Consider the following 25160-nt stretch of genomic DNA (forward strand, 5'->3'; position numbering starts at 1 on the left):
CGTACAATTATTTTCGTTTTCTATTGCGCTATAAAGTGATAAGAAGAGACTCGAGTGAATCTAGCTGGCAGATACAGCGTCATTTGAATTTTAACGTTACGAGTACCACTAGCGGAACCACTAAGCTCTATCGTTACTATCTTCCGTTCTTCCAGCACGTTCATTTCGACCACAGGAAATACATTTAACGACCAGACAGATGAATTGCAGTCAATCGAATCGAATTCAGGGATCACCTGCAATCCCACAGAATTCATTTACAAACGAGCAGATTGAGTTTCGTTTACGCATCGGGTGATATCGCCTGTATGCGCGATCAATCTGATCAAATATCAGAATTACTGAAAGAACCAGAGAACTCTTTGGAAGATAGAAATATCGTTTACATTCTGCCATTGTTCTATAATCGACGAAAAGTCTCTAAATCGAAGCATAGCATACGGAGTGTATCATTAAGCTTTCATCGCGAGTAGCTTCCAGCACAGCGTGGCGATCAATCGGAGAAAGAACGATCCGCGTTCGTAGTCGAAAGAACGTTTAATGCCGTGCAAAAGATAAATGGACGGTGAAGGCTGTAGTGGACATGAGCGGGCGTTACTATCAGCTATCCGAAATAATGCATGGAACGTAGAGTGCACGTAACGGAATAACAATTTCCTACTGCATTAATTAGAGGTCGACGAGGCGTGAAATCGAGGTTTACGAAGCGTCAACTAGTTTTACACATCGCGACGGAATAATAACGTCGCGACACGACTAGAATCCCGAATACATTACCTACGCCAGCGCGACCGCGACCTCTGTTGGATCGTTGAAAACCAAGGGATCGAGGGGCAGAGAGTGTCCCCCCTTTGTCGCGGTGGCGGTCCGTAATGATTAACGACGAGCGTTAATGCCCGAAATTCGATCGCCATGCAGCAATTATTGCAAACGTATACGACACTAGGTGCGAGATATGCGATCCTTTGAAAACACTGCAGGAGAAAGACGAAAAGAACGTCGTCGATCGTTGATCGATAAAAAATCGTATTGGACTCACGATTCGAACGGGACGCCTTATCTTCCGAACACTGTAATTTTAATTCGGCATAGAAGTCCAACGTTCGTTCGCAAAATAGCGGTGTTTAATTGCGATCAACCGTGTAACGACCGACAGCGGTCAATTAACACTTCCAAGACCGGCGCGGCGTGCACATATAGGTGCGCGAGGGCAAGAACGTACGATACATATACACGGAAACCGGTCATCGAGTATGCACGTATTGAACGGGTATACAAGTACACGTAACACGCGAAGTAGACGCCTGGAATTGGCGTTTTTGTTTCCCGATATCAATTTCGGAGCGACGATGAGGGGCTTTTAATTGGGACTGGCGATGTTGGTTGGCAGTGGCGACGTTGCTGATGGCGACCGAATCGTCCATCGACAGTAATGGAACGCGATAAATGCAAGTAAATCTCGACACGGAGAGATCCCCTATTCTTTTTTCTTCTTTTTTTTCTCTCGATGAATACCGTTTATCCAAAAATTGACCGTCGAGTGGGTACAGTGAATGATGAAACTGTCGATTTCGAATCGATTTTAACGATCTATGCCCTATGGCGTTCTGTTGTTCAAAACTGCGAAGAAGTAGCAAAATGTCTGGTAAGATTGCCCTATATATGTACCTATATGTATCTCAGAGAAGTTGAAGATAATTGCAAATAAACACCCTCTATCGGAAGATGCAATATAATTTCATGATCAGATAAAATGTACAGCCTCTTGCTATAACATTTGAAACCTATTCAAACATTGACAGTCTTTCCGAGTTTTGTTTGGTCGACGAGAGAAAATGTTGCTGATATGGTACTTTTCGCTACTGCAGCAAAGCATCGTTTCCTATTACGCATGTAAGGATGTATTATCAGCGGACGAAGAATGGTTACGATCTGTTCATTTTAAATTCTCGAATCAGTGAGACTAATCGTAAAACGCAATCCAAAGTTTGGGTCACATTTAATTTGGCAGTATTAGCAACACCAGAGGAATCATTATCGGCTATAATAACTCATTTAAACACAACGTGCCAACAAATAAATTAAATAGATGTCATCGTTTGTCCTTTTCGCATTTTCCCGTTCTCATTGCATTCTATGAATCTCATATTTTATGGTTATGTTGTCTCGATATTCCCCGCGCCAAAAAGACGACTATTTAGCGAATGATCTATATTTTCAATTTATAATGATGTTGAAAAAAAATCAAAGTATTTCACTTCGTGTCAATTGTCGTGTCATTAAAGATCTTAATTTTACTGTTACGACATAACGCAATCTAAAAGCGGGAAAGTTTACTGGCAACCGTTTGAAAGGACAGTGACTCGATATACCTGTGTCATTCTCGGCGAAGATTGCTTCCCGCAGCGATACAATAGCTTCGCCCGCAGTAGGTCTCTAGTCGATGATTCTGGAAGTGGTTATATTTCACTGCACACATTCTATTACGAAGTTACGATTTGATCGATCGTAGGAAGCGAATACTGTCTGACCCGCAGGGGAAGCCTGAACTCTACCTCGATTTGAATTTCACGTAGAAAAATGACACTGACCTTTGTCCATCTAGTGAGCGAACACCGAACTAGAAATTCAACATTCGAGCGGTAACTGCCCTACGAGTGACTCTTTATCTTTGATTCCTACGTCGTCATTTCCGCTGCTTATCGCTTATGTAAACTATTCGACTTCTAAATATAGGATGAATAAAGAAAACGTTAGTATCGTTTCTACAATAGCAGTTGTATAATATCAGAGAATTAAATTAAGAAAGTGTCGAAAAAGATTCATATAAATCAATCAATTATACAGAAATCCATGCTTTATGTAGGATTTCGATAATAAACGATTAAACGATTAAACGTTCGAGATAAATTGGTTAAAATTAAACTCTGGCAGAAACTAACAAAGGAGAAGGGCGAATAGAGGAAGGGTGACGAGAACGGTTGTAGGTACGGGGATGAAGCGTAGAATGGGGAATGGGCAAACAGAGCGCAATTAACGTGCGACTATTAAATATGTACGCGAGTTACTGCGCCACGATACGTGTGTGCAGGCCAGCACAAATGCATTGGCTATCGAACGCTCGCACGGCACTACCGATCTCTTCTTGCATCCTGTTGGCACAGCCGCTTGATTAGCTCCACCATATTTACATATCATTAGCCGAGTGTTTGTCCGAGTCGGGAGTTCCCCTTCTACATCATCGTTGTCCGTCAATATACGAAATAAAAGTTATTACGCTCCACAAAATACTGTGTCGTTAAAAATCACTTCTATTAAAATCATTGTCGCGTACTAATTTTTACTACATTCTGTTTCTCGAAAAACAAATTAAAAAATTTAAGAAAGAAATCATATCACGTATAAATAAAGATCTGTATTCTAGAATTTATATTTCAGTTCCACTTTATTCATAAAAATACGAATTTCGATTTTTATCTCGTTGCCTATATTGCATAACAATTTCTTTTTTTTTTTGTTGTTTTATACACTACTTAAATGTATTGGACAAGCTGGCGGTAATTGCCGCAAGAGGGAAAACGAGAACGGAATAAATAGATTAATGAATTCGACTGCTTACCGCCCAATTTTCGATCAGAAAAATTATCTCAACGGCAATATACTGATTAATTCACCGCTATATAAATCGTAATATTCGACACAATCTAACTGCTGAAAGACATCCGCCTACATCACGGACTGAAATATAGTAAATACTGCTACCATTGATTTATCGAAGAAAATGCTTAAGAATTTGATAAACGATATGCTAAAAATAATAGTAACGTTCAGTTTTATCGAGGCATTTACTTCGATGTAAGGTATTCAAAAAAGAAAAAAGCACGGTTCTTTTTCCTGTACTTCGTAAGAAACTATCTGAATCATAAAATTAAGATAGCAAGTTGCTTCAGTAACTTTTTTATCTACTTAACGTTCACGCAATCTTAACGTCTACGTCGATTACGGTAATGCATTTTGATTATCTTTTTTTCCTCTTCGTTCTTCTTAATTTCAATATGGCGACATTCAAATCAGTCTATTGAGTCGTACACGTTTCTCGAGCTTATCCATAAGAAATTATTGTAAAAAGTATCGTTTTTAAATTACTATTAAGGCAGTATGGTAATATGACTCGACTTACGTACATAGGCTTACTTTTAAGCCTTCCATAAATCGCCCAGTATCTGTCAGATATGTGCGTGTTTCCTACTCATCGAGATTGAAAATATCAATGAAACAATGTTTAAAGCGTTTTAAAACTTAGTAAAATTTTTGATGATAATTCATAATTTTTCATTATCCATCTGAATTAATGTTCTATCTGTATGATTGTACACAGATGGTTCAAGATTTCCCTTAACTTCTCATCAAATTGTGTTACTGAATTAGGAGAAATTCAAACTTGGTCCTCGTGCATCGTTAATTATTACAAAAAGTTTAAGACAAGAAATCTGATGAACAACAATCAATAAATAAAAGGATAGCTAACAAAACTAACAGAATAATAAGAAAATCTATCTCTATAAATTGAAATATAATGGTAGTTAATTACCACTATTATCGTAATGTTATAATCGGAACATTGATATACGAACGATTGCAATGTTTCTCGAGGCAGTATAAAAAGTAGGAACTGCCTAAGAAATTCAGTAACGATTACTAGTAATCTAACCCACCTTAAACATACGAATTCGAACTATCTCAAAAATGTTTTCTCTTCAAACGTAACGTATTTCACACGAAAAAAAAACTTAGTGTTTGAGAAATAGTCAATTTCATCGACGAAAGGAAAAATTTTCAGCAATGAGCATAATCAACGCGTGCACACCGCATTTTAATCTAACCCTAGCAAGTGGCAGCATTGCTACATCCTGTTTCCAGCATAGCCGATTCAAATTGTTCGAGGACTTGCATATTCTCCGGGGATACAGCATTAATGCCCAAACGTTCCTTATAATCGTTTCCGGATAATCGTCGTCGAGAGTATTTAATGGAGTCATTCATTGCTTGTTCCGGAGTATCGCTGTCGCTCGTGCTGCTACTGCTGCTGGCGCTGGTCGAAGGTGTGCCACTAGATAAGTCTTGTCTCTCGGAATCAGCCTTATCATCAGGAACTGAGACCTCATTATGAAGCTCCAAGAAAGTGTTTTGTGCGTTACACAGAGATGTTGAATCTTGTCGATCCTTCCGATTCTCTGATACAATTTCTGTCAGAGGTCCGATGCGCGTATAAGTCACATCATCTTGAAACGTATCAGTCAATGCATTATCATCCTCATCGCCATGTTCACATTCGACTCTAACATACGTATTACCGTGTTTACGTTCATACGTGATAAAGTCGTTCGATGTCATCGAGTTCGAAGCAGAATCATGCGATTCAACGCTCTTGATTATGTTGTCATTCTTTTGTCCTTTCTTTGCTATGATCTTGCTCGAGAGCCACTTTTTCTGTTTGACTTCTCCATCAACGAAATCATCTTCGAAAGTGCTTGATGCCAAGGGTGTCTTGGTGGCATATTCGCTACTACTTGTGTCTTCGTCCGCGACTTCGGTAACTTCAAGTTCATTCCTTTCGGAAGTAGTACCGCTTTTATATACTAGCTTTGCTCTAGATGGCGCTGGTATATGCGCTTCTTCCAATTTCACGTGCTCGAAGAATTTTGTGAGGGCACCACGCTGCAATTGGACCGTAGGCTCGTTTCGTTCGCCTGATTCCAACTGGTAGCTTTGATGATACAGCTGTTGTCTCCCGACTGAGAAATCTTTGTTACCTGGACCGATGTCTCGTGATTCTCGAGAATTATCGGTGAGGATATAGGACTTGTTATGGCCTGAGAACAGTGAGTGGAGAAGACCACCGGTTCTTGGCCTGTGCTTTGGACGACTATTGAACAGGGTTCTTTCCTCTGGCTCTGTTGACTTTGTAATTTGTAACTGCTTATCGGATTCGGTACTATCGTAGGAAGGCAGTAGGATTTCTGTAGCTCTGGTGGATCGCAGTTGACTGATACCGAACTTATTTCTTGGCTGCCTGGTCCTGGACTTTCTTCCATTGAGAGTTGTTCGTTCCAATTGGTATTTTGCCGTGATGGAGAGATTTTCGGTGTCGAGGATACGATTGAGGGCGGGTACTGCGCGACTTGTTTGCTTCTTGCGGTTACGACCGACGGTGTCAGGCAATTGCTTACCAATGAACACAGAGGAGTCGGAGACTTCGGTCTGAATGCGAGAGTTGTAGCCTGATGTGATTGGCAGTTTATAGTTGAGCATTGTGGCGTGATTTTGGTCTTCGGAAGATTGACTTGCCCTTCTAGCTGGTTCTGTGATTTTTTTAACGATAAGGTATGATTGATGCTTTTCTGACTGAACACTGGTGATTGGTAGCTGATAGGCGTAGGACACTTGTGGTTCTGCCCTATCGACATAGGCGATGCTCGATCGAGGCAGCTGGTTGAGCACGATGGAGGAGTAGGGCACGGAACTTTCTCGATAGTCACTGTTGATTGTTGTAGAAGTCCCAACGTCTGATTGGTTGATGCTGTTGGAGGAGATTGGGATGAGGAAAGTTGAGGAGGGAAGTTGACTGATGCCGATGGAAGAGGAGAATCCCCGCTTTTTCTGAGTTGCATCAGTTTTATGAAGTCCACAAGTCGTTTTATAGATCTCTGCGTCTTCTCTTGCTTTCCTAATAATTCCTGTCGCGTGCGTTCCTGTAGCTGTGTAAAGAAAAATTTAATAATTAGCAAACATACACTACTGTATTAAAAGAATCTGAAAAATATCAAAACTTAAGATTCACATCAATTACTGTCTGATAATATCACGATAAAGATGCACATGCTCTCGGAACAAAATTTTAACGAAACGATTTGAAATATATCCCGGTACTGTGATATTTACACACATACGCTACTTTTTAACGTTTCTTATACACGAATCTATCTTCGTCAATTGACTATATTTACTAAGACAAAATACATAAGCAATACATAATTTAAATTTAAGAAGTAAAGATGAAACGTCGAAACTAATTTTTTTTTTTTATAAAACACTGAAGTTGTTTTAAGTCGTACGTGATAGAAGCATCGTGCATTACGTACTTTCACGAATTAACGAATCAAATTATTACTGTAGGTAATGTATTTTATGAACAGTAGCGTATAAGTTACTTCAAGAAAAAAAAGTAATTTATGTCTGTACGTATATATCTCTACAGTAATAATGCTAAAAAAAAATTATAACGTTAGATAAATCGATTTTTTTATAAAGCAAACAACTAGCTTTGTTATAAAAAAATCGGCACATATTTAGAAAAGAATATTCAAAATGAACAAGAAAAACGTAGAGATCTTGCAGGTTCTCATTGATGAAAAAACAAAAGATGCAAAATATTTGCGTATAATTCCATTAACGGCATTCCAAATGAAAAAAATTTGTGAATTTCTTTCTACGCAGGCCACAGGACGAACCTGAAGGGACTGGCCGAGTAGTTGTGAGCGTTTTTCCAACTCGTAAACCTGCAATCTCAGATCCGAGTTTCGCTTGAGCAGCTCATATCTTTCTCTCTCTTTCTCCTCTGCAAGATATTTCGCGTTCAATACACGTTGCTTTTTTGTGCCCTATTACTGACGATCGACCAAAAAGTTCTTCTTAATTGCAAATTCTTCTGCTGTATTTGAGAAGCCGGTTTCACTCGCGACACTTCTTCCGGCAGGCTGCTCTCTCGTTTATTCTCTCTGTGTGCTTACGCTCAATAAAGTCTGCGGCAACGCTGCGATACCTCGTTGCACGTTAAATCTAGAAATTGTGGACCCATGTTACACAATTTCCTGCTCTTCTTTCATACAACTTGTTTGCATTATCTATAAGTACTTTTTCCATTTTATTTTTCGCGTGAAACTCTTTTATAGCACATACATGTGTACGCTAATTTCTGATTATCGAGTATAAGCAAAATGCCGCTATATTTTTATATCTTTTCTCTCTCTCTCTTTTTTTTTTTTTTTGTTATCAAGAATACATCACAATACATCGAATGATTCCGAACGGTGCCGCCGCGAAATGAGATAAGCGTGCCACGAACATTCATAAAAGCTAGTGTCTGCAGGAAACAAGAACTTTTTTGTCAATCACACGATCAACGTTACTACAGCTAAAAATCTTCTGAAAAACCAAGGACGATTTACCGAATTCCTCGTCCTTTTTAAAAGATGGACGTCCTTCATCTCCCTCTTCCCCTTCGTCTCCGTCACCAATTTCTTCCTCGTCTATTAACGCACATTTGGGGCATATTCTTGATGGAGCTGGTGATATGGAGTGGCAAGACACATGGTAATTCGATGCGCAATTTTCACACACCGTTAACGTACCTATTAGAACATAAAATTAAAACGAATATTTACGATTCAAAGACACGGAAACAAGAATAATGTAAAGCAAAGTTGATGGTATACCTGGATTTCTACAACTTATACAAACTGCTGAATCACTGCTAATTCTCTCTATAGTTAAACTGGAAGGTAAACCAGGTATATGAACCGCCTTGCTGCCGACCGATTGAACAGACTTTACGGTAGGTACGGGCAATTGTGTTTGACTAGGTCCATTTTCAACCTTGTTCTTATTGGGGAAAACTTTACTTTCCGTTACGTTTCTAAGTATGTTCGGCCTCGTAGTGGACTTTTGTACCGGTATTAAAGATTTCATCACTGTCCTTGACGTTGGTGGTGACGTAGACTTTGCTGGCACAACTTTTACAGGAGGTGGCGATGGACCGTTCATACGAGCAGTAGTTTGACGAGTTTGCGGAACATTTCCAGATTGCAGGTACGAGTGTCGTTTTCGTTTCTAAAATAAGCATACAAAACGTTTGATACTAATATGCCATTCAATATGATAATTAAAAATTCGTCCATATTTACGGTTGGCACTTCGAGACTGGAATATACAAATTGCGGATTAGCAGTACTCCGACGTTTCCTTTCAGCCCTCTTGTTTTGTAATTCGGCGCACATTTTGGTAGTAATGAGACCAAGAGCGTTTAAAAAATTAATTTTTTCAGTCGATTCCAGTTTACGCTCCTCTGGCTCTTCTTTCTCAGATTTCTCATTGGAATTCTCGTCCATGGAAACTTCAATAACGTCATCTTCGCCGGAAATCGTTTCCACCGAACTGGGCCGTCCCCTAAGAACGAACACGATAAATGATTTTATATAAAAGAAATTCCCGTTATCAACTTCTACAAACTATTCGAGGTTCGCAATTAGAACTCACTTGGTAGATGCGGGATTCCGCGTAGGCGAGACAATATCCCCGTTCCTAACGATCTCCTCGTAGTCCTCTTTCGAACTCTTCGTAGTGAAGTCATTGCCGGTCTTAAGTTTTGTTTCATTGTTATTTGTAATATGATTATTGTTGTTCAATCCGAGAAGCGACGCGATGGAAACTTTTGCCCCGTTCGCGTTCTCCGCTTTGAATGTTTCGACCTCTTTGCGCAGTCGCTGGACAACTTGCTTCTGCGTATTCAGATTGAAAACTATGAGCATGAGAGCATCGGTCAACGATGATCGTAGGAAACTTTCTTGGCAGACTACGTGTTGCAGATCGTTTAAATATGAATTCGTATGGTTAAGTTAGATGCAAGCCCATCCTTAGCAAACGCGCATTTTTACGAGTCGACAAAATATTCGTTGAAATATCAACGACAATACGAATGCAAGCGACAATAGATCAGCAATTGCTAATAAATTACAAAGAACTGGTGTACCGTTTGTTATTACAATTTATTGAGATATACATTCTGCCAAGAAAAATGTTGCGCGTTCGTATTATTTTTAATTATTTAACGACGAAGAATCCGCAGAGCTACGTAACGAATAATCAAAAACCGACATGATTTTCTAGAGAATATATCGATCGATTTAATTCCAAGCTTAATTCTCTTGTATAACGATCTCCAATTTGTATTGAAAAAGGAAAGAAAGATATAGAAAATAAAAACTTTCGCCTTTACGCGTAAAAAAGACTGCACGCGTGGTGAGTATGTATTTGGTATGTTGCATGTTAATAATCTGTTAAGATTGGTAGGATGGCTTCCCCCCTCTGTACAACACAGAGACACCGTGTCTCGGCTAGGTGGCGAGCAACTTGCGGAAGTTTTCAGAAGTAAAACGTTTAACTTGAAATACAATGAACAACGGTCGAAGAGCGATCCCGGTGAAATGAGCGTGGAAAGCGGCAGAAAAACCGGAACAGACGACGTACCAACGAGGAAACCGAAGGGATGCGGAAGAAGAAAAGGGAAGAAAGGAAAAAACGCGGAGATTTCGTAAAGAGCTGAAAACGTTTCTGCGGGACATTTTATTGATTGAGCCCCTCTGCCCGGCCCCTACTCTGCTTCCTTTTCGCCCAAGTCCCATTCGCTCTCTCTCTCTCTCTCTCTCTCTGTCCAACATCTCTCTCCATCTCATACTCCCCGGTACAACCTCCATCCACCCCCTCAACGTGTATCTGTATATACGTGCCTCTCTTTCACTCCCAGTTACTCCATCTTTATCCATTTCTATCCGTTTACGTATCTCTTTCGCTCCGACAGCAATCTACCTGGATCGGTCGTTTATTGCCAACGTGAAAAAAGAAGAAAAATGGCAGCCAGAAAAGCCGTTGGGAGGCAGAGACTTTAGGAGAAACACGAGTATACAAAGGGAAGAGAAAGAAGCGCATCCGCGTCGACGGGATTATCGTGAAAATGTTTAGAAAAGGATGCTGGGCGATAGCAAAGCGCATCCACCAGAGTCTCTTCGGGCAACACTAGCCCCGTTATCGATTCTTCGCGTCGATTCGCGAATCCCAAAAAGAAACGCGCTCCAAGTGATTCATATAATTTAACGCGACCGCGCACACGTTCCACGGATATCGTTCGAGAAAATGGATATGTTTCTCGCGACTTGACGAAAATTCGATTCTCCGCAAGCGTCTCTTTTTTCATTAATTAGTCGCGTCGTTCTACAACCTTTTTTTTATCCTTTTTTTTTTTTCTTTTATCACGTCGACAAGCGTAGATAGCCTTTAGCAGTTATTTCCGGTGTTTGGAACGTTCATTGAAAGTTTCCTTTCGCCAAGTTCATATGTTTCTGCAGTAGAAAATATGATATTGTTACTGGATGCGATGTACGCGAGCTTATGATAATGTAACAGCCATGGTTACGTGGCCGAGTAAGCTCGCCAAAGACTAGAAAGATGCAGGATATATATGGTGCGTGAGCAAGGAGAAAGAGTACGTCTATTCGTCTCTATCTTCGACGCGATCGACAAAGTTTGGAAAGGTGGTTGGTAAACTCGCTCAACGAGTTCGCTATTTAATTATAACTGTGCATTACTCATGCTAGCGAGAATCCTACGAAGAAACTGCAAGCTTGGTCGATACATAGACGCATAATTCGATAACGTATGGACAGTTTGTAATGAAATGCATTCCAGGAATGACTTGTCCCATTAAGCAGATCAATTATACAAACTTGTGAATTAATTCGTTTCAATGATACGCTTTGGTGTTACGAGAAAATGTACCATTTGAAGGTAGCAGCGTGAAACGCTTGATCAAATTTGAAATAAGATATTAATAATTATTATAGATGTTCTTATGTCGAATACTCAACTTATATTTACTAGCGATAAATAAAATTACTGGAATAGATAGTATTACGGTTGTCTTAATTGTAATATCTTTAAAACGTTTCTCTTGTGTGATGCGTCTATCGATCGAGTTAGCGGATATTTTGCTTGCCTGGAATCAAGGACATTGATCGATACAATTTTATGTTTCCTAGACGATTCGTTATCGGTAGGATGATTTGATATGATATCGTTTCTATTTGCACGTAACGGACAGCCATAAATATGGAACATCCCCGAGCAAGCCTGTCCTGGATCATCGCGAAAGAGTGAAGCTCGAGGAAATCGATTCTCAACTTACCTGGCACCTTCCCAGAGATACGATGTGCAAGTGAATCTTTTGTATCTGACCAAGGATATCTGTATTCTGCAAAATAACAGAGAACACATTTTTAATTAGGCGTACTATATATATTTTGTATTAATAGAGTGCTATATACAAATAGGTTCATTCTACTAACAGCGCGGTATAATAACAAAAAAACGAAAGAAATTCTTACATCTAATTACAAATATAGTTTGTTATAGCTTCGTCTGTTTGTTTGTTGCTTTGCTGTAAGTATTCGCATCGATCGTACTGTTACAGTTATTATGACATAACAGTTAGTCACCGGTAGAAACTGATCGAGTAACACGTAATTGTTACGAGAATTTTCATATTTTGATAACACTTCCTTCGATATGATGGAAAAGAACGAAAACTTTCTTCTAATTATATTTTTATCGAGGTCAACGCGAGAACGATCATAAGGTATAATGGAAGCGAGTTAATTGTTTCAGAGATAATAATTATTACGTTATATATAGGAAGTTGGAAGAAAACTATCTCCCGAAGAATATCGATACGACATCGAATGGCAACGTTAGCAAGACACGAACGATTTAACATCCACTAAATACAGCAAATCAATTGTAACGCCAAAAATAACTGGTAGCGGAGACTTGGTTTTCCGGCAAGCCTGGTACGAGAGTACCACTGTTATTACGATCCCTCCGAGATACTCGTACGTACGATCGTGTGTTTGTAAATTTCGAAATGGTTTGCAGGATTAACAAAAATAAGCGACTTACGTTCGGGTCATCCTTCAATTTACCCACACAGATCTGAAATTGAAAGAGAAAATTTCACGATTAGTTCTAGTTACAAAGATGGTTCGAATGTTCGATTCAGAACATCCTCGGTCGCTACGCTTTTATACACGCGACCGTGGCGTCTCTTCTGCGGCGTAATGACGCAATTACCGTAACATTGTGTGTCGCTTGTATTGAAAAATGTGTACAAACGGTCAAATTAATGTTTTTACGTGATTAGAAGTTGCCTTTCTTTTCCTTTTTTGCAGCAGAGAAATGTTGTTTTGGCTAATTTTGATCTATGCTTAGATAAACAAAAAGGGAGAAAAATTTTCAAAAAAAATCTTATCGACCACCAAAGTAAACACGTTCGAAATAAAAATAAAGTATATTCTATATACGTTTATTTATATATCGATGTGTACATAATATTAAAATAAACTCGTACGAAGTACAAAATGTCGTATACCAGTTTTTCCCCTGTGTTGCGTATGCCCTGACTTTGTTTTTTAAAATATTATAAAATTCACAGACCGATAATTCTACGCACCTGTTTCCCGACAATCGACGTGTAACTCAAATGCGTATCAAACGAGAACAGGTTTGCCCTATCCGGTTCGCAAATACGCCGAACGCGAATATTGATCCAATACAATCCAATTGATAAATTCCTGATAAATTATTCAGCGATTAACCAATTAAGCAAGCATCCAAAGCTATTTTTATAATTACGCTGAACAAAAACTTTACCAAATACGATACTAAACACGGATCGATTATGTCGAAAAACGAATTCATATCGAAGAGATCAAAATAAATAGAAGTCGATTATCGAGATATATCGATTACACGTATCTCAAACTATCGTCCGAACGAAAATATTCAGTTTCGAAGAATTAGACAGGACAAGGTCGGTAGAGCAGAGCAGAATGCGGATCGTGTGCCGTTAAACTTTCCCCATTGCGTTACATATCCCCCTAACGTTAGTACTTGTTAATAGAAGTTTAGTGTAAATAGACGAAATAAGTATACACGTTATGTATGATCCGATAATACCGATTTATAGTATTTTAACATACGCGTCCGGAGTTTAATCGATAGAATACCTTTAGTCTTTGATCATTTAGTATTAATGCGGAGTTTAAATCGGCGGTATAAAAAAAAAACAAGCGTTCAAAGTTTTAAATAAAGGTCAATGCGAAAATATTGATAAAAGCTAATAGTACTCCCGTTAGAATTAATCAAACTTTTATTGGTTTACTTTTTTATGCGCTATCGAGCAATAAACATAAAGAAATTCAAAAGTAAATCGGCAGAGAACAGGATAAGGTAGAAGTTAAATATAGTGGAAGTCGTCTTGTGTTTATCGTAGTAAAAGTGCAGTGCATACATCATGATAAAATTAAAGTATATGGCAGTAGTTAAAAAAAAAAGAGCAAACTGGACAAAGAGAAAAGTAAGCAAGTAAAGGAGAAAGAAACGGAGAAAGAGAGAATATATGTAGGACTATAGAAGTTAGGGTAAACGGGAGAAAAAGAGAGGGAAATCAACCGAACAAGTGAGTAACTGCATGAACGAGCGAGAAAGATAAAGATAAAAAGTGAGAGAGAGATAGAATGTTGGTTCTCAAAGTCATGCGACGCATCGGTCGAAGCATTCTACCAACAAAGGTTAAGGTCTGAACACTCGTTTACCTTCGAGTTTATGCGATTCGTAAAAAAAATGACCATTGCGTGGTGCAAGCTTATAATATGATTAAAAAGCAAGCAAAAGTTCCCTTGGAACTTGTTACGCTTCTTTCACTTTCGATAACGCGCAACGTAACCGAAGAGCGAATACAGTTTACAAACGTCCGATACGAGTGAAAGGGATACTTTTATAAAATAGATCGAAAGGAGGTGTATACTGTATACCACATTAGAGTGACTCAGTTTCTGTTCGTGTGTTGTATAAATCGGACATCTTTGATCAACGTGATTGTTTCATTAAATTTCATAGAATTTACATTGAAATAACAAGTTCCGTAAATACATGTAGTATAGGAGGTGTGCATTTATGCACGCGCGCGCGTGCTCGATGCGTACATGCGTTTGTGCACGCATAGTGCGTGGGAATGCCGAGGAAACTGAGTCACAAAAAGAATTTGTTAAGAACTTAAACAAGCGATATACTAGTTTGCGTTTACTTTGCGATGATTCCTCGGGAAACAACAAACTGCATTCGAAAAATACGTTGAAACTGTCTAAAAACTATTTCACTTTCCGAGTCGATTACCTATTGAACATACTATCTCGACTTTTTAATCGATAGGCTATAAATGTATTAAAAAGAAGTATGAAATAGCCGGTCAGGCAAGAATCATTCGTTAACTTGGTCGCTCGTTCGTTCGGCTTCGTACTCTCAATCTTTAAATCGTTATCGACATACATGCATAGCCGCGGTACTCACCTGATGATCGCGTATGGCATTTTTCAGTTTAGTTTGCACAGTGAGTATTTCTTCTTGCAAACTCTTCGATATCTCCATATTTTTCTATTGAGATTATTCGTTTTTCCTCCCTGTTCAAAAATTCGGCCGATTTTAGCGAGAGAAGAGGAGGACGGGAAACCCCTCCTCCCTCTCACTCTCACTCTCCCACCAAATTGACGAGAACAGCGGTATACGCTCCGATCAACCGCACGCACGGCGCGCACCAGCCAACAAACTCTTCGTGCCACCGCAACAACACTTGACCGTTTTAACTTAAGAAAACCGGACAGATAAAAATGTTACAGACATATTTTATCGGTTCGTTACATAGGTACATATGCACACCCTTATTTCACGACACCGATCAGACGAAACAACGTCGCTAAACCGCGCACCAAAGTGAATTGTTCGCTCATCAACGAGCGTCTGTGCTGCCACCAGCACTGTTGCCTCCGTACACGGACGTGCCAAGTTGCTCGAGATCCCCTGACACCCCTGGCCCGTACCCTCGGTTCTTCTCTCTTTCTCTTTCTTCCTTTCTTTGTCCCTCTTCCTGCGCTGTATGCCCAGGGATCTGACGCGCTCCTTGAAAGAAAGTTTTCGCGCCAAGCTTATAACCGGTAGATGTGCCACGTGAAACAGCCTATCGCTTTATATTACAATTTTTTTACAAGCATTGTTCGTATATCTTGTGTAACCACTATGAACTACGCTTAAAAATTTTTCAGAAACACAGGATGTTCAAAGAAAACATTTCCTTGAAGTAGATCTTTTACGATAGTGAACGTTGGTAATGCCGACGATAGTGGCGCCACATATTTACGATTAGGAGACGAAATGCTGTTCGTGATAGGAGACAAGCTCATTCTATGATACCCGAAGATATGTTTCGGAAATTTCATATTTAAATACGTGTCTCAGCACGGCTGCTCCTATTGAGCATATAAAGTTGAATCAGTATTTATATCAAAGGATTTTCTTCATTAGTTCCTACATATACACACTTCAAATAATGAAAGTCTTACATAAAATGCAATAAATTATTACCATTCTATATACTTATTCTTATATTTGTAATGACATATTAAGTAATTATAATGTATCTTATATACTTAGAATCATAAAAAGAAGACTTTGAATATTTAGAATAATTAGAATAAATAGTTATTTAATATTTGATATCGTAATGAAAAAGACTACTACATACACGTATGTATGTATGTATACGCGAAAAAAGTACGTTACGCAGTTTTCATTTCTTTTATAAATCACAATATGCCGCAACATTGAAAATTAATTACTAGTCATTAACTTCTAACCTATGTAAATATATCGAAGCTATTCAAAACTTCATTATATATAAATTAAATAAAAAAGAAAAATATATATATATATACAGGAAAATATGAAGTTTAAATCGATCATTTGCACGTGATAATATATCACGTGATCACACATCACATACCTATCTTATATGTAAAGCCTAATTTAATATGTATAAAATATAATATCTTCATCTCTTACATTATAAAAATTTAATTATGTTATTAAAAATGATGCGTTAATCTTTGCACATAAATATCATCGTTTTATATCTAGTTATCTCAAATCGAGCAATTTCTTTAACAACTTTCACACCTTATAAAAAGATAAATTAAGGAACAGAAATGAGTAAAAATAATAGATAGCATGTTGTATATTAGCAATTCTGCTACATTTTCATTTGTGTCATAATTTCACACTCTTTTCTAACTTATAAGTGCAATTTGAAGCTATTATACATGTGCCTAATAAACATCAATATGAGCTATCAAAATATATGTAAATTGTCTAGTTTTTTATATGCATCAATTCACTTCACTATATTTTTATATCTGTTTTTGTAAATGTGGAAAAGTAATAACTTTAAGCAGAATATTTATAAAAATGATTATGTTTAAATTATAAAAATAATCTTTAAATTTATAATGCTTATTGTGTTCAAAATTACCTTAAAAACGATTCGTTACCTTACTGCTGTTCTTAGAATTTGAAATAAGTTTATATCACATACACGTTACGTAAAATGGAACTGAAATATTATAATTCTCTCATTTAACCTTTTAAGATTTAGTTTGTTCCTTGGATATATGTGTATATGTGTAGTATGATCGAGATTGAAAAAATGCGCATGCGCAAACTTGAAAATTGTGTTTAGTTTAGTGTTAAACCTTGTTCGATTGCTTGTGTATGTTAATTGCATACTGCAATACAAGTATAGTAAATTTATTTCAATTAAACTTTTTATAGACTCACATTTATTTTGGTAAATATTATGATATAATTTAATTTACTTTTCAGTTATATTAAAAAGTTTATATCTTCTATTTTGGCAGTTTGTGAGGTTATATTGCAAGTTTTTTCATATATTTAAACATAAACATGTCATTTTCCTTAAAATTAATCGTATTATGATTATTTAATATAATATAATATTAGTAATGAATCGTTCAATTTTTTGTACTTCCAACTTCTATAGAATTGTTTGTTGTATGAACATATAATATACAGAACTTTTTTGTCAATTTGTAAAATAAATAATCTTATTATCTATTAAATGTATATTGATTTTTACATCATTAGTTAAAAAGCTTAATTTTGTTATTTGATTTTACATAAGAAAAAAGGATATAAGCAAGGCAGCGCTGAGTATATTTGTAAAATATGTTTATAGAAATGGCCGGTAAGAGGGCTGCGTCTACAGACCTGAATCATGACAATTGGGATGATGAAGAAAAACCTGAAGAAGCAGGAACATTTAAAAAAGCTTCTGATGATGTATTGGAAAAACGTATTGTTAAAAAAGCTAAGAGACGTCTACAAAATTCAGAAGTAAATAATTCTGACATTTCCTTATTTTTTACCTTACAATATGTGTATACGTATGTGTATATATTTCTTTCACAATATTTTTCAGGATAGTACCAGAAATGTATTTGGTACGTTTACAGGTTTTAAAACAAAAACTTCAACTAGTGCTTCACCCTTTAGCTTTTTAGCTAATAATAATACTAATATTAGTGCTAATGATATGGCTTCTAAGACAGTTACGAATGTAAACAAGTCTTCAAACAATGAAACTCCAAAAACTAATGAAAATGGAACTAATAAGAGGGAAAATACAGAAATACAAACTTCATCAACTATGTTCACTAGTAAAAATAGTACTTCTGATAAGGAAGAACAAAATATATTCAAAAAGTCCACTGATTATTTTGCTAAATTAAAAGGGTTAAATGAAAGTGTGGCACAATGGATTAAAACTCATGTTGATGCAAATCCATTTTGTATCTTGACTCCAATTTTTAAGGATTATGAAAGGTATCTTAAGGAAATTGAAGCTAAACATGGAAGTGAGATTGAAAGGTCAACACAAGCACAGTGTAGTGATAACAAGGAAATTGCAAATACAGACAAAAATATTGAGAGTTCTCCATTTGGAAGAACACATGCAAAGGCACCATTAAAATCTGCTGAATGGAAACCTGAAAAATCAATTTTTGGCAATATTAATCCAGTTTCTAAATCTATATTTAAAAAATCAGAACACACTGTAAATACTGGTAAAACTATTTTTAGTACAGATCAGAATTCAGGCTCGCCTAAATCTGTTTTTGATAGTATTGATCAAAAATCTGGTAGCAAAAGCATATTTGGAAGTACAAGTTCTGAAAAAAATCCATTTTTGAGTAAGCCACCTACTGCATCTGATAAATCAGAAGAACAAGAAACAAAATCAGATTCAAAACCTACTACTACTATTGTTACTAATACCACTATTACTAGTTCTTTTGCTACAACAAATACAGCTACCTTTTGTTTTGGTCAAAGTTCTGCTACGAGTAATACATCAACTGGATTTAGTTTTGGAAGGTAATTTATTTAAAATTTTGAGTATAATAAAAATGTTTTAATAATATTGTAACTTTGCAGTACCAAACCATTTACATTTGGAGCTCAAGTAGTACAGCCACAAGAACCTGAGGATGAAGGAAAAGATGATGAAAATGAAGAACCACCAAAAGCAGATTTTAAACCAGTAACAGAAGAAGGTGCCATATATGAACAAAGGTACGTTCAACATTTTCTATCAACCATAAAGAAAGTGGGGCATGTATTAATTTAAGATTAAAACTTGAATGTAATGCAATGTATTACATTTTTTACAGGTGTAAAGTTTTTGTTAAAAAAGATGGTAATTTTACTGATCGAGGTATAGGAACATTATTCTTAAAACCAACTCCAAATGAAAAAACACAATTATTAGTACGTGCAGAAACGTCTTTGGGAAATTTATTGCTCAATACTTTATTAACTGAAAGTATCCCAACAAAACGTATGAACAAAAACACAATAATGTTACTTTGTTTACCAATGCCTGAATCTACACCACCTCCAGTACCAGTATTATTAAGAGTAAAAACAGATGAAGACGCTGATATATTATTGGAAACACTCAATAAACATAAAAAATAAGAAAAAATAGCAATTCTAAATAATATGACATATTATTGAAAAATAAATATAGTAAAATCATGTTAAATACTATTAATTGATGAATTTTTGAAAACCATAATACACGTTACAATACAATTTACGTTACACCTATTCATTGTAATACTTTTACCTGACTTGATATAGAATGTAATGTAAAATGGAACTAGTATAAATTATACATATTTTTTATTGTACGAAAAGTACGTTATGGTATCAGTAAAATATGTAATATAAGTAATATAATATGTATATGAAGCAAATAAATATAAGACTTAGAATATTTGAAGTTCATATACGTTATTTGCTACTTTTATTGCAAGTACTTAGAACAAAAACAAGTACGAGTAATTAGCTAAATATATACATATTCAAATTCATTTTTTCTTTGCATTATTATATGTTATAAATATAAATACCATAACTTATTTAAAATAATTTTTTGTTATGTATGTATACAGAATTATATCTATAGAATATTATCTACATGCTTAATATAGGTTTCCTAACGTAAAATTATTTACATATAAAAAATTCATGTAAATAGAATCTAAAAGTAGTAAGCCCGTAACTTACATTTCTTGGCTTATTCTTGAATATAAAACATTTTATAGTTTCCACTTTTATAACTTAATGTAATGACTGTTTCATCATCTAACGAAATAATTGTTTTTGTTGAAGATAACAAAAAATATAAAAGGATTGTGATATTTTGGAACAATAATCTATTTACAGATAATAAAAAAAAGTTTAAGGGATGTCCATATTTGAATTATTTATATTAGTATTGCATGTGTAACTGCATCAAATTTACATTTACTTTATTAAAAATATAATATGCTTGAAAAATAAGTACAACATTCATATAATTGTATTTATGACAACATAATATTTGGAATCAGATAAGCTTTAATAATCGATGTTCTTAATTCAATATATTGGTAACTATTTTAAAAATAGGACCATTAAGTAGACTCACATATTATAAATAAATTATTCCATATTATATTAAACATTTCACAATTTTTCAAAGTAAAACATTCGATATAAATAAAAAATTGGTAGCTAGTATAATAAAACAAATGTAAAAGATCCATATTTTATATCATTTATAGTGTATTTACAATTGGCAATGCCATATTTGTGCATATACCTAATGTACAGTTATTGAAAATAATTTTTCAAAATACTAATGTATTAATTATATATTAATTTTTGGAATTATCTATAAGCAGAAAATATTAAGCTCTTTTTTACAAAATAAAAAATTTGTTTCATTCCTACTGTGATGATGTAATGTTATAAATTTCTATATAAAGTTAATGAAAGCTGCCACTGCAAAATGCCACGCTTTATTTACAATAGCCATATTAGTTTATGTTTGATTTAATAATTCATAGATATTTAATTAATTATTGCAAAGTTGTATTGTAAAAATCGCAAAGTTGACAGGTAAATCTTTTAAACGTGAACATTTTTAAATGTTTAATGCAATTAACAGCACAGCGCATTATCCTAAACTCATTTGTAGAATGTTTGTATCCTAATAAGATAGGTGCTCTTTAATGATGATATGCCCTATACAAAAAAGATAATAAAATAAAATTGGACTTTTTCATATAAAATATTGTAATATTATAGTTGATATTTGCTTCAGTATTGTACATTTTTTTGTAAGTATTAATGAAAATTACTTTCATATTTGCTAAGCTCTTTGGGCCATAAATGGTGTTAAAGCACCTCTTTGTCCCAAACCTAATTGTATATGTTGCATGTGTATTTCAACACAATTTTGAAAAACTTGTTGATTTTGTGGACTTAATTTTGCACGTATTTGCTCCATTGTGCCTTGTAGCACTTTTAATTCATATGCATTACGATCTGAATCAGATAAACTCTAAAACGTAAAGAAGATTGTATAACAATAAAACAGTATGTATTCACATTAAGGATAATGTTTCAAATTACCTTTACTTGAAGCATAAGAGCTGTTAAATCTGTTACTAATTGAGACATTTTTCCGGGTTCCCTGTCATTAACACTATTATGTCTTGCAATCATATCTGCAGCTTCCTGTCTACATTTTTCACGCAGATGAGAAGGAGCTAACATAGCTGCAACACTAGGTTCCGGAGCCATTTCTTGACAAAGTTCTTGAACGTCATTAAGAAAATCTTGCAAAGCGGTATTCATCTTTTCCAATTCAACTACGATACTAAAATTATAAATATCAATAAAGAAAGAAAATAATTTTTCACCAAATATAACATATGAGATTAGTATAATAATCGCTTACCCTGCATATTTTCTTTCAAAATCTGGTGGCAACAGTTCTCCAAACGAACGTCTTTTTTCTGCCTCGCTGTTCATTTCTTTTAATTTTTTTATTTTAACCTTCTTAGCAGCTAATATTTTATTTACTTTAACCATAAATTCCAATAATTTTAAAGGATAACCATTCATTGTTCCACCAATATGAGATTTCTTTGGTAAAGATACAGAAGCATTCGATATTAAAGGATCACTGTTTAAACGCGGTGACATTAATTTCATGGCATATGGTGGAGATGGTACATATTGTACATGTCGTGGTCTAAACTTCTGTGCAAATGACGCTACACTTATCGTTTCCGGTGGTTCATTTGACTGTAAATAACAAATAAATACATAATAATATAAGATTACAATGTGCTTCTTTGCTCCAAAATAGATATACACATACCAGTACTTCATAATCTGGAACACTATGCGTTCCAAGTCCGGCGCGTTCAAATGTAATTCTGTAAGTGTTATTACTAGTATCCACAGCATCAATACTTCCAGTGAATAAGCCATCCTGTGGTTTTCTCAGTCTTGCTGTAACTTTGGTTCCTATTACCAATTGTAATGGTATTTCTGGTGGTAAATCTTTGAAACTATTAATATCAGCAGCCTTTCTTTGTTGCAACATTCGAATTTTTTGTCTCTTTCTTTCTAGTTCTCGTCTTTCTTCCTCAAAAAACGACTGTGAACACCTTCGTGGTTTACCCATCATTCTTCTTATCTTGCACCATTCAACTCGTGTTAATTTCCGAGTTTTTAATTGTGGAAACGATTCTTTCAGACAAATCATAAAATCATTGTCTCCTTCAAAAAGAGTCCTGCATAAAAGAATATTTTAATTGTACTACATTAAATTATACATGTATGTGAATATATTTTTTTCATACATACTTATCAATGTTACTATAAAACCACTCGTAACAAACCCATTTGTGTGCTTTTGGTAATTTCAATAAATTTCTTAATCTCATACCAATCTTTTGTCCAATTTTACGATCCGGAGATGAAGGTGGTATTGGTTTATCAGGTTCTTTCTCTTGTTTAATTGGAGTCATTGTAGATGATACAGGTTGACTTAATATATTATTATTTTTTCTGGGCTCATTGGTTATTCTATTTTGTTTTTTTGCAGGAGATGGGCGAGATACTTTTTTAGGAGAATGTTTTGTATCCGGATGTGACGGATCTTTTTTAATTCTAAAAAATAGGTGATATTAATTAATATATACATTATATTAATAAACATACTCACAATGTTAAATATTTACCTATGATGAGGATGGTTAACTAATATATCATCATAAAACAATTTGTTTTTCTTTCTAATTCTCGCTGGCATTCCCCTTCGATTTAAAACTTGAACTGGTTGGCTAGGAGGATTTGGTTTTGGTGGAGGTTGGCTACCTACTCTTTGTAAACCTAAAGCTGCAGGGCCAAGTTCAGGAATTGGATCAGATTCTTCAGTGTCCATATGGGAGTCTGTTGAATTATTTGAAATTTGCTGATCATCCATATCCATTGTATCATCATCGATCACTTCACTTTTGATCTCATCAATTGACGGATATCCTCCATTCTTTATAGATAACAGCGTTTCAGCAGATTCACCTAAGATAAAATAATTATTTATACATAAGAAAAGAATATTTGCATAAAATACAGCAATAGTGATTTTGGTTTTGCTTCTTTTAGATCAAGATTTACCTTTCACGATTAAAAAGCAACAAATCTGTCAAGTCCATTTATGATTACTATTTAAATATGCAAAGATATAATCAGTCATCATTATAAAAACTATTTTTTAATGCACTTATATTTTATGTTATTTTTAAAGAGTCTGTAAATTATATTTCATAATATTTTACTTATAACTCTTTGAAGATTCATAACTTATAAAAAAAATTGATGCATAAAACTATCACTAATATTAGATATAATTCATAATAGACTATTCATTTATAAATATAAAATATATTTTTCTTTGTCTTTTTCTAAATCTGCTAATAAAAATTATTTAAAATGAGAGTTTAGTAAGAACGGGGAAAATCATTCTGCTTTTAGCTGTCGACATAACCAAACTTGTACGTAGTTTGGTAAACAGTATGTATAGTTATCGCATTAGAACTAAAGTCATAGAATAAGCGATATTACAAAAACCACAAAATATATTGTCAAGTATTTGTCCCTGAAGTATTGTTTAGTAAATGAAATCTTAAACGGTAAAAATCTTCATTGTCCCGCTTGAATTGTGTATTGGTCATTTTTGAAATTTTAAACCAGATCTTTCTGAGCGCAATTGAAACACTAACTCTAAAATCATCAACGTGTTACAGAAAGATCTTGTACATTAATAATATAAATTTTGAAACATTTCTTAGATTTGTGCAACTACTTTTTGTTTTTAATTAATCCTTGCTATATTAATTTTACGAAGAATAAGTTAACTTTAACTTACTTTCAATCATCTCCGCCATGTTGCTATCAATGATGCATCATGGGTATGTGTTTTCGTCGAGCTCGTCCGTTTCGCGGTGAATTTCGTTAGCGGTTCTTTTCCATCGTTCCAAATGCTGTGATTGGTTAGCGAGCACCTTCGAATACTGAAATAAATCTTGCGGAACCTTTTAAATCTACACTATATTAAGCGCAACATGTTGTATGATAAATTGAAAAAGAGCTTAATGAAATTTAAGAGATTCGATATTATGTAAAATCAATCGGACAAACGAAATTATTTATATCTATATATACCTGTATAACATTATTTATAGGATATCTAACTTATTTGAAGAATGTATACTCTGAACTTAGCAGTTTTATTTTAACATTAATGCTCACTTAATATGATACAAATAAACTTTTTTTTGTTATTAATAATTTCATCAGTTAGTACGGATAATATTGTTTCAATTGATCAATCCGTGGCACCTACGAAATATTGTAGGAATAAGGAAAGATTAGTAACGTCGGAAGAGAACGATGAATATTTACTTATAAGCGCTGAGATCGATACAATTGTTGTGATGGAATGTCGATTTTGGTATAAAATA

At 35.1% G+C, this 25160-nt stretch overlaps 3 protein-coding genes across 8 annotated transcripts; 1 reads left to right on the forward strand and 2 right to left on the reverse strand.

Annotated features, from left to right (window-relative positions):
* Positions 1–3395: 3395 nt before the first annotated feature.
* Positions 3396–17379, reverse strand: LOC117236906. 4 transcript variants are annotated; one of them, XM_033500310.1, is made up of 9 exons: positions 17246–17379; positions 15235–15840; positions 12787–12819; positions 12017–12082; positions 9316–9557; positions 8964–9225; positions 8496–8889; positions 8229–8411; positions 3396–6758 (listed from the first exon to the last, which is right to left on the reverse strand). In XM_033500310.1, the coding sequence occupies exons 2-9, from the start codon at positions 15310–15312 to the stop codon at positions 4885–4887; spliced, it is 3132 nt and encodes a 1043-aa protein (XP_033356201.1). In that variant the 5' UTR covers positions 15313–15840; positions 17246–17379; the 3' UTR covers positions 3396–4884. The 4 variants fall into 4 exon arrangements, with proteins under 4 accessions (XP_033356201.1, XP_033356203.1, XP_033356204.1 ...); XM_033500312.1 differs by having other exon boundaries at positions 17265–17373; XM_033500313.1 differs by having other exon boundaries at positions 15235–15344; positions 17246–17373.
* Positions 17380–17438: 59 nt separating this feature from the next.
* Positions 17439–20082, forward strand: LOC117236909 (nuclear pore complex protein Nup50). Of its 2 annotated transcripts, XM_033500320.1 has the most exons (5): positions 17439–17560; positions 17969–18126; positions 18212–19167; positions 19228–19365; positions 19464–20082. In XM_033500320.1, exons 2-5 carry the CDS (start codon positions 17971–17973, stop codon positions 19768–19770), a joined length of 1557 nt encoding a protein of 518 aa, XP_033356211.1. In that variant the 5' UTR covers positions 17439–17560; positions 17969–17970; the 3' UTR covers positions 19771–20082. The 2 variants fall into 2 exon arrangements, with proteins under 2 accessions (XP_033356211.1, XP_033356210.1); XM_033500319.1 differs by lacking the exon at positions 17439–17560 and having other exon boundaries at positions 17959–18126.
* A 789-nt stretch (positions 20083–20871) lies between these two features.
* LOC117236907 (protein lin-9 homolog) lies at positions 20872–24706 on the reverse strand. Of its 2 annotated transcripts, XM_033500315.1 has the most exons (8): positions 24566–24706; positions 23379–23718; positions 23002–23307; positions 22511–22928; positions 22085–22434; positions 21757–22003; positions 21483–21685; positions 20872–21366 (listed from the first exon to the last, which is right to left on the reverse strand). In XM_033500315.1, exons 1-7 carry the CDS (start codon positions 24582–24584, stop codon positions 21494–21496), a joined length of 1872 nt encoding a protein of 623 aa, XP_033356206.1. In that variant the 5' UTR covers positions 24585–24706; the 3' UTR covers positions 20872–21366; positions 21483–21493. The 2 variants fall into 2 exon arrangements, with proteins under 2 accessions (XP_033356206.1, XP_033356205.1); XM_033500314.1 differs by having other exon boundaries at positions 20872–21685.
* Positions 24707–25160: the final 454 nt, after the last annotated feature.

The sequence above is a fragment of the Bombus vosnesenskii genome, unplaced genomic scaffold (assembly GCF_011952255.1).
Source record: "Bombus vosnesenskii isolate JDL3184/JDL3185 unplaced genomic scaffold, Bvos_JDL3184-5_v1.1 scf7180000013352, whole genome shotgun sequence".
Classification (NCBI taxonomy): Eukaryota; Metazoa; Arthropoda; class Insecta; order Hymenoptera; family Apidae; genus Bombus; species Bombus vosnesenskii.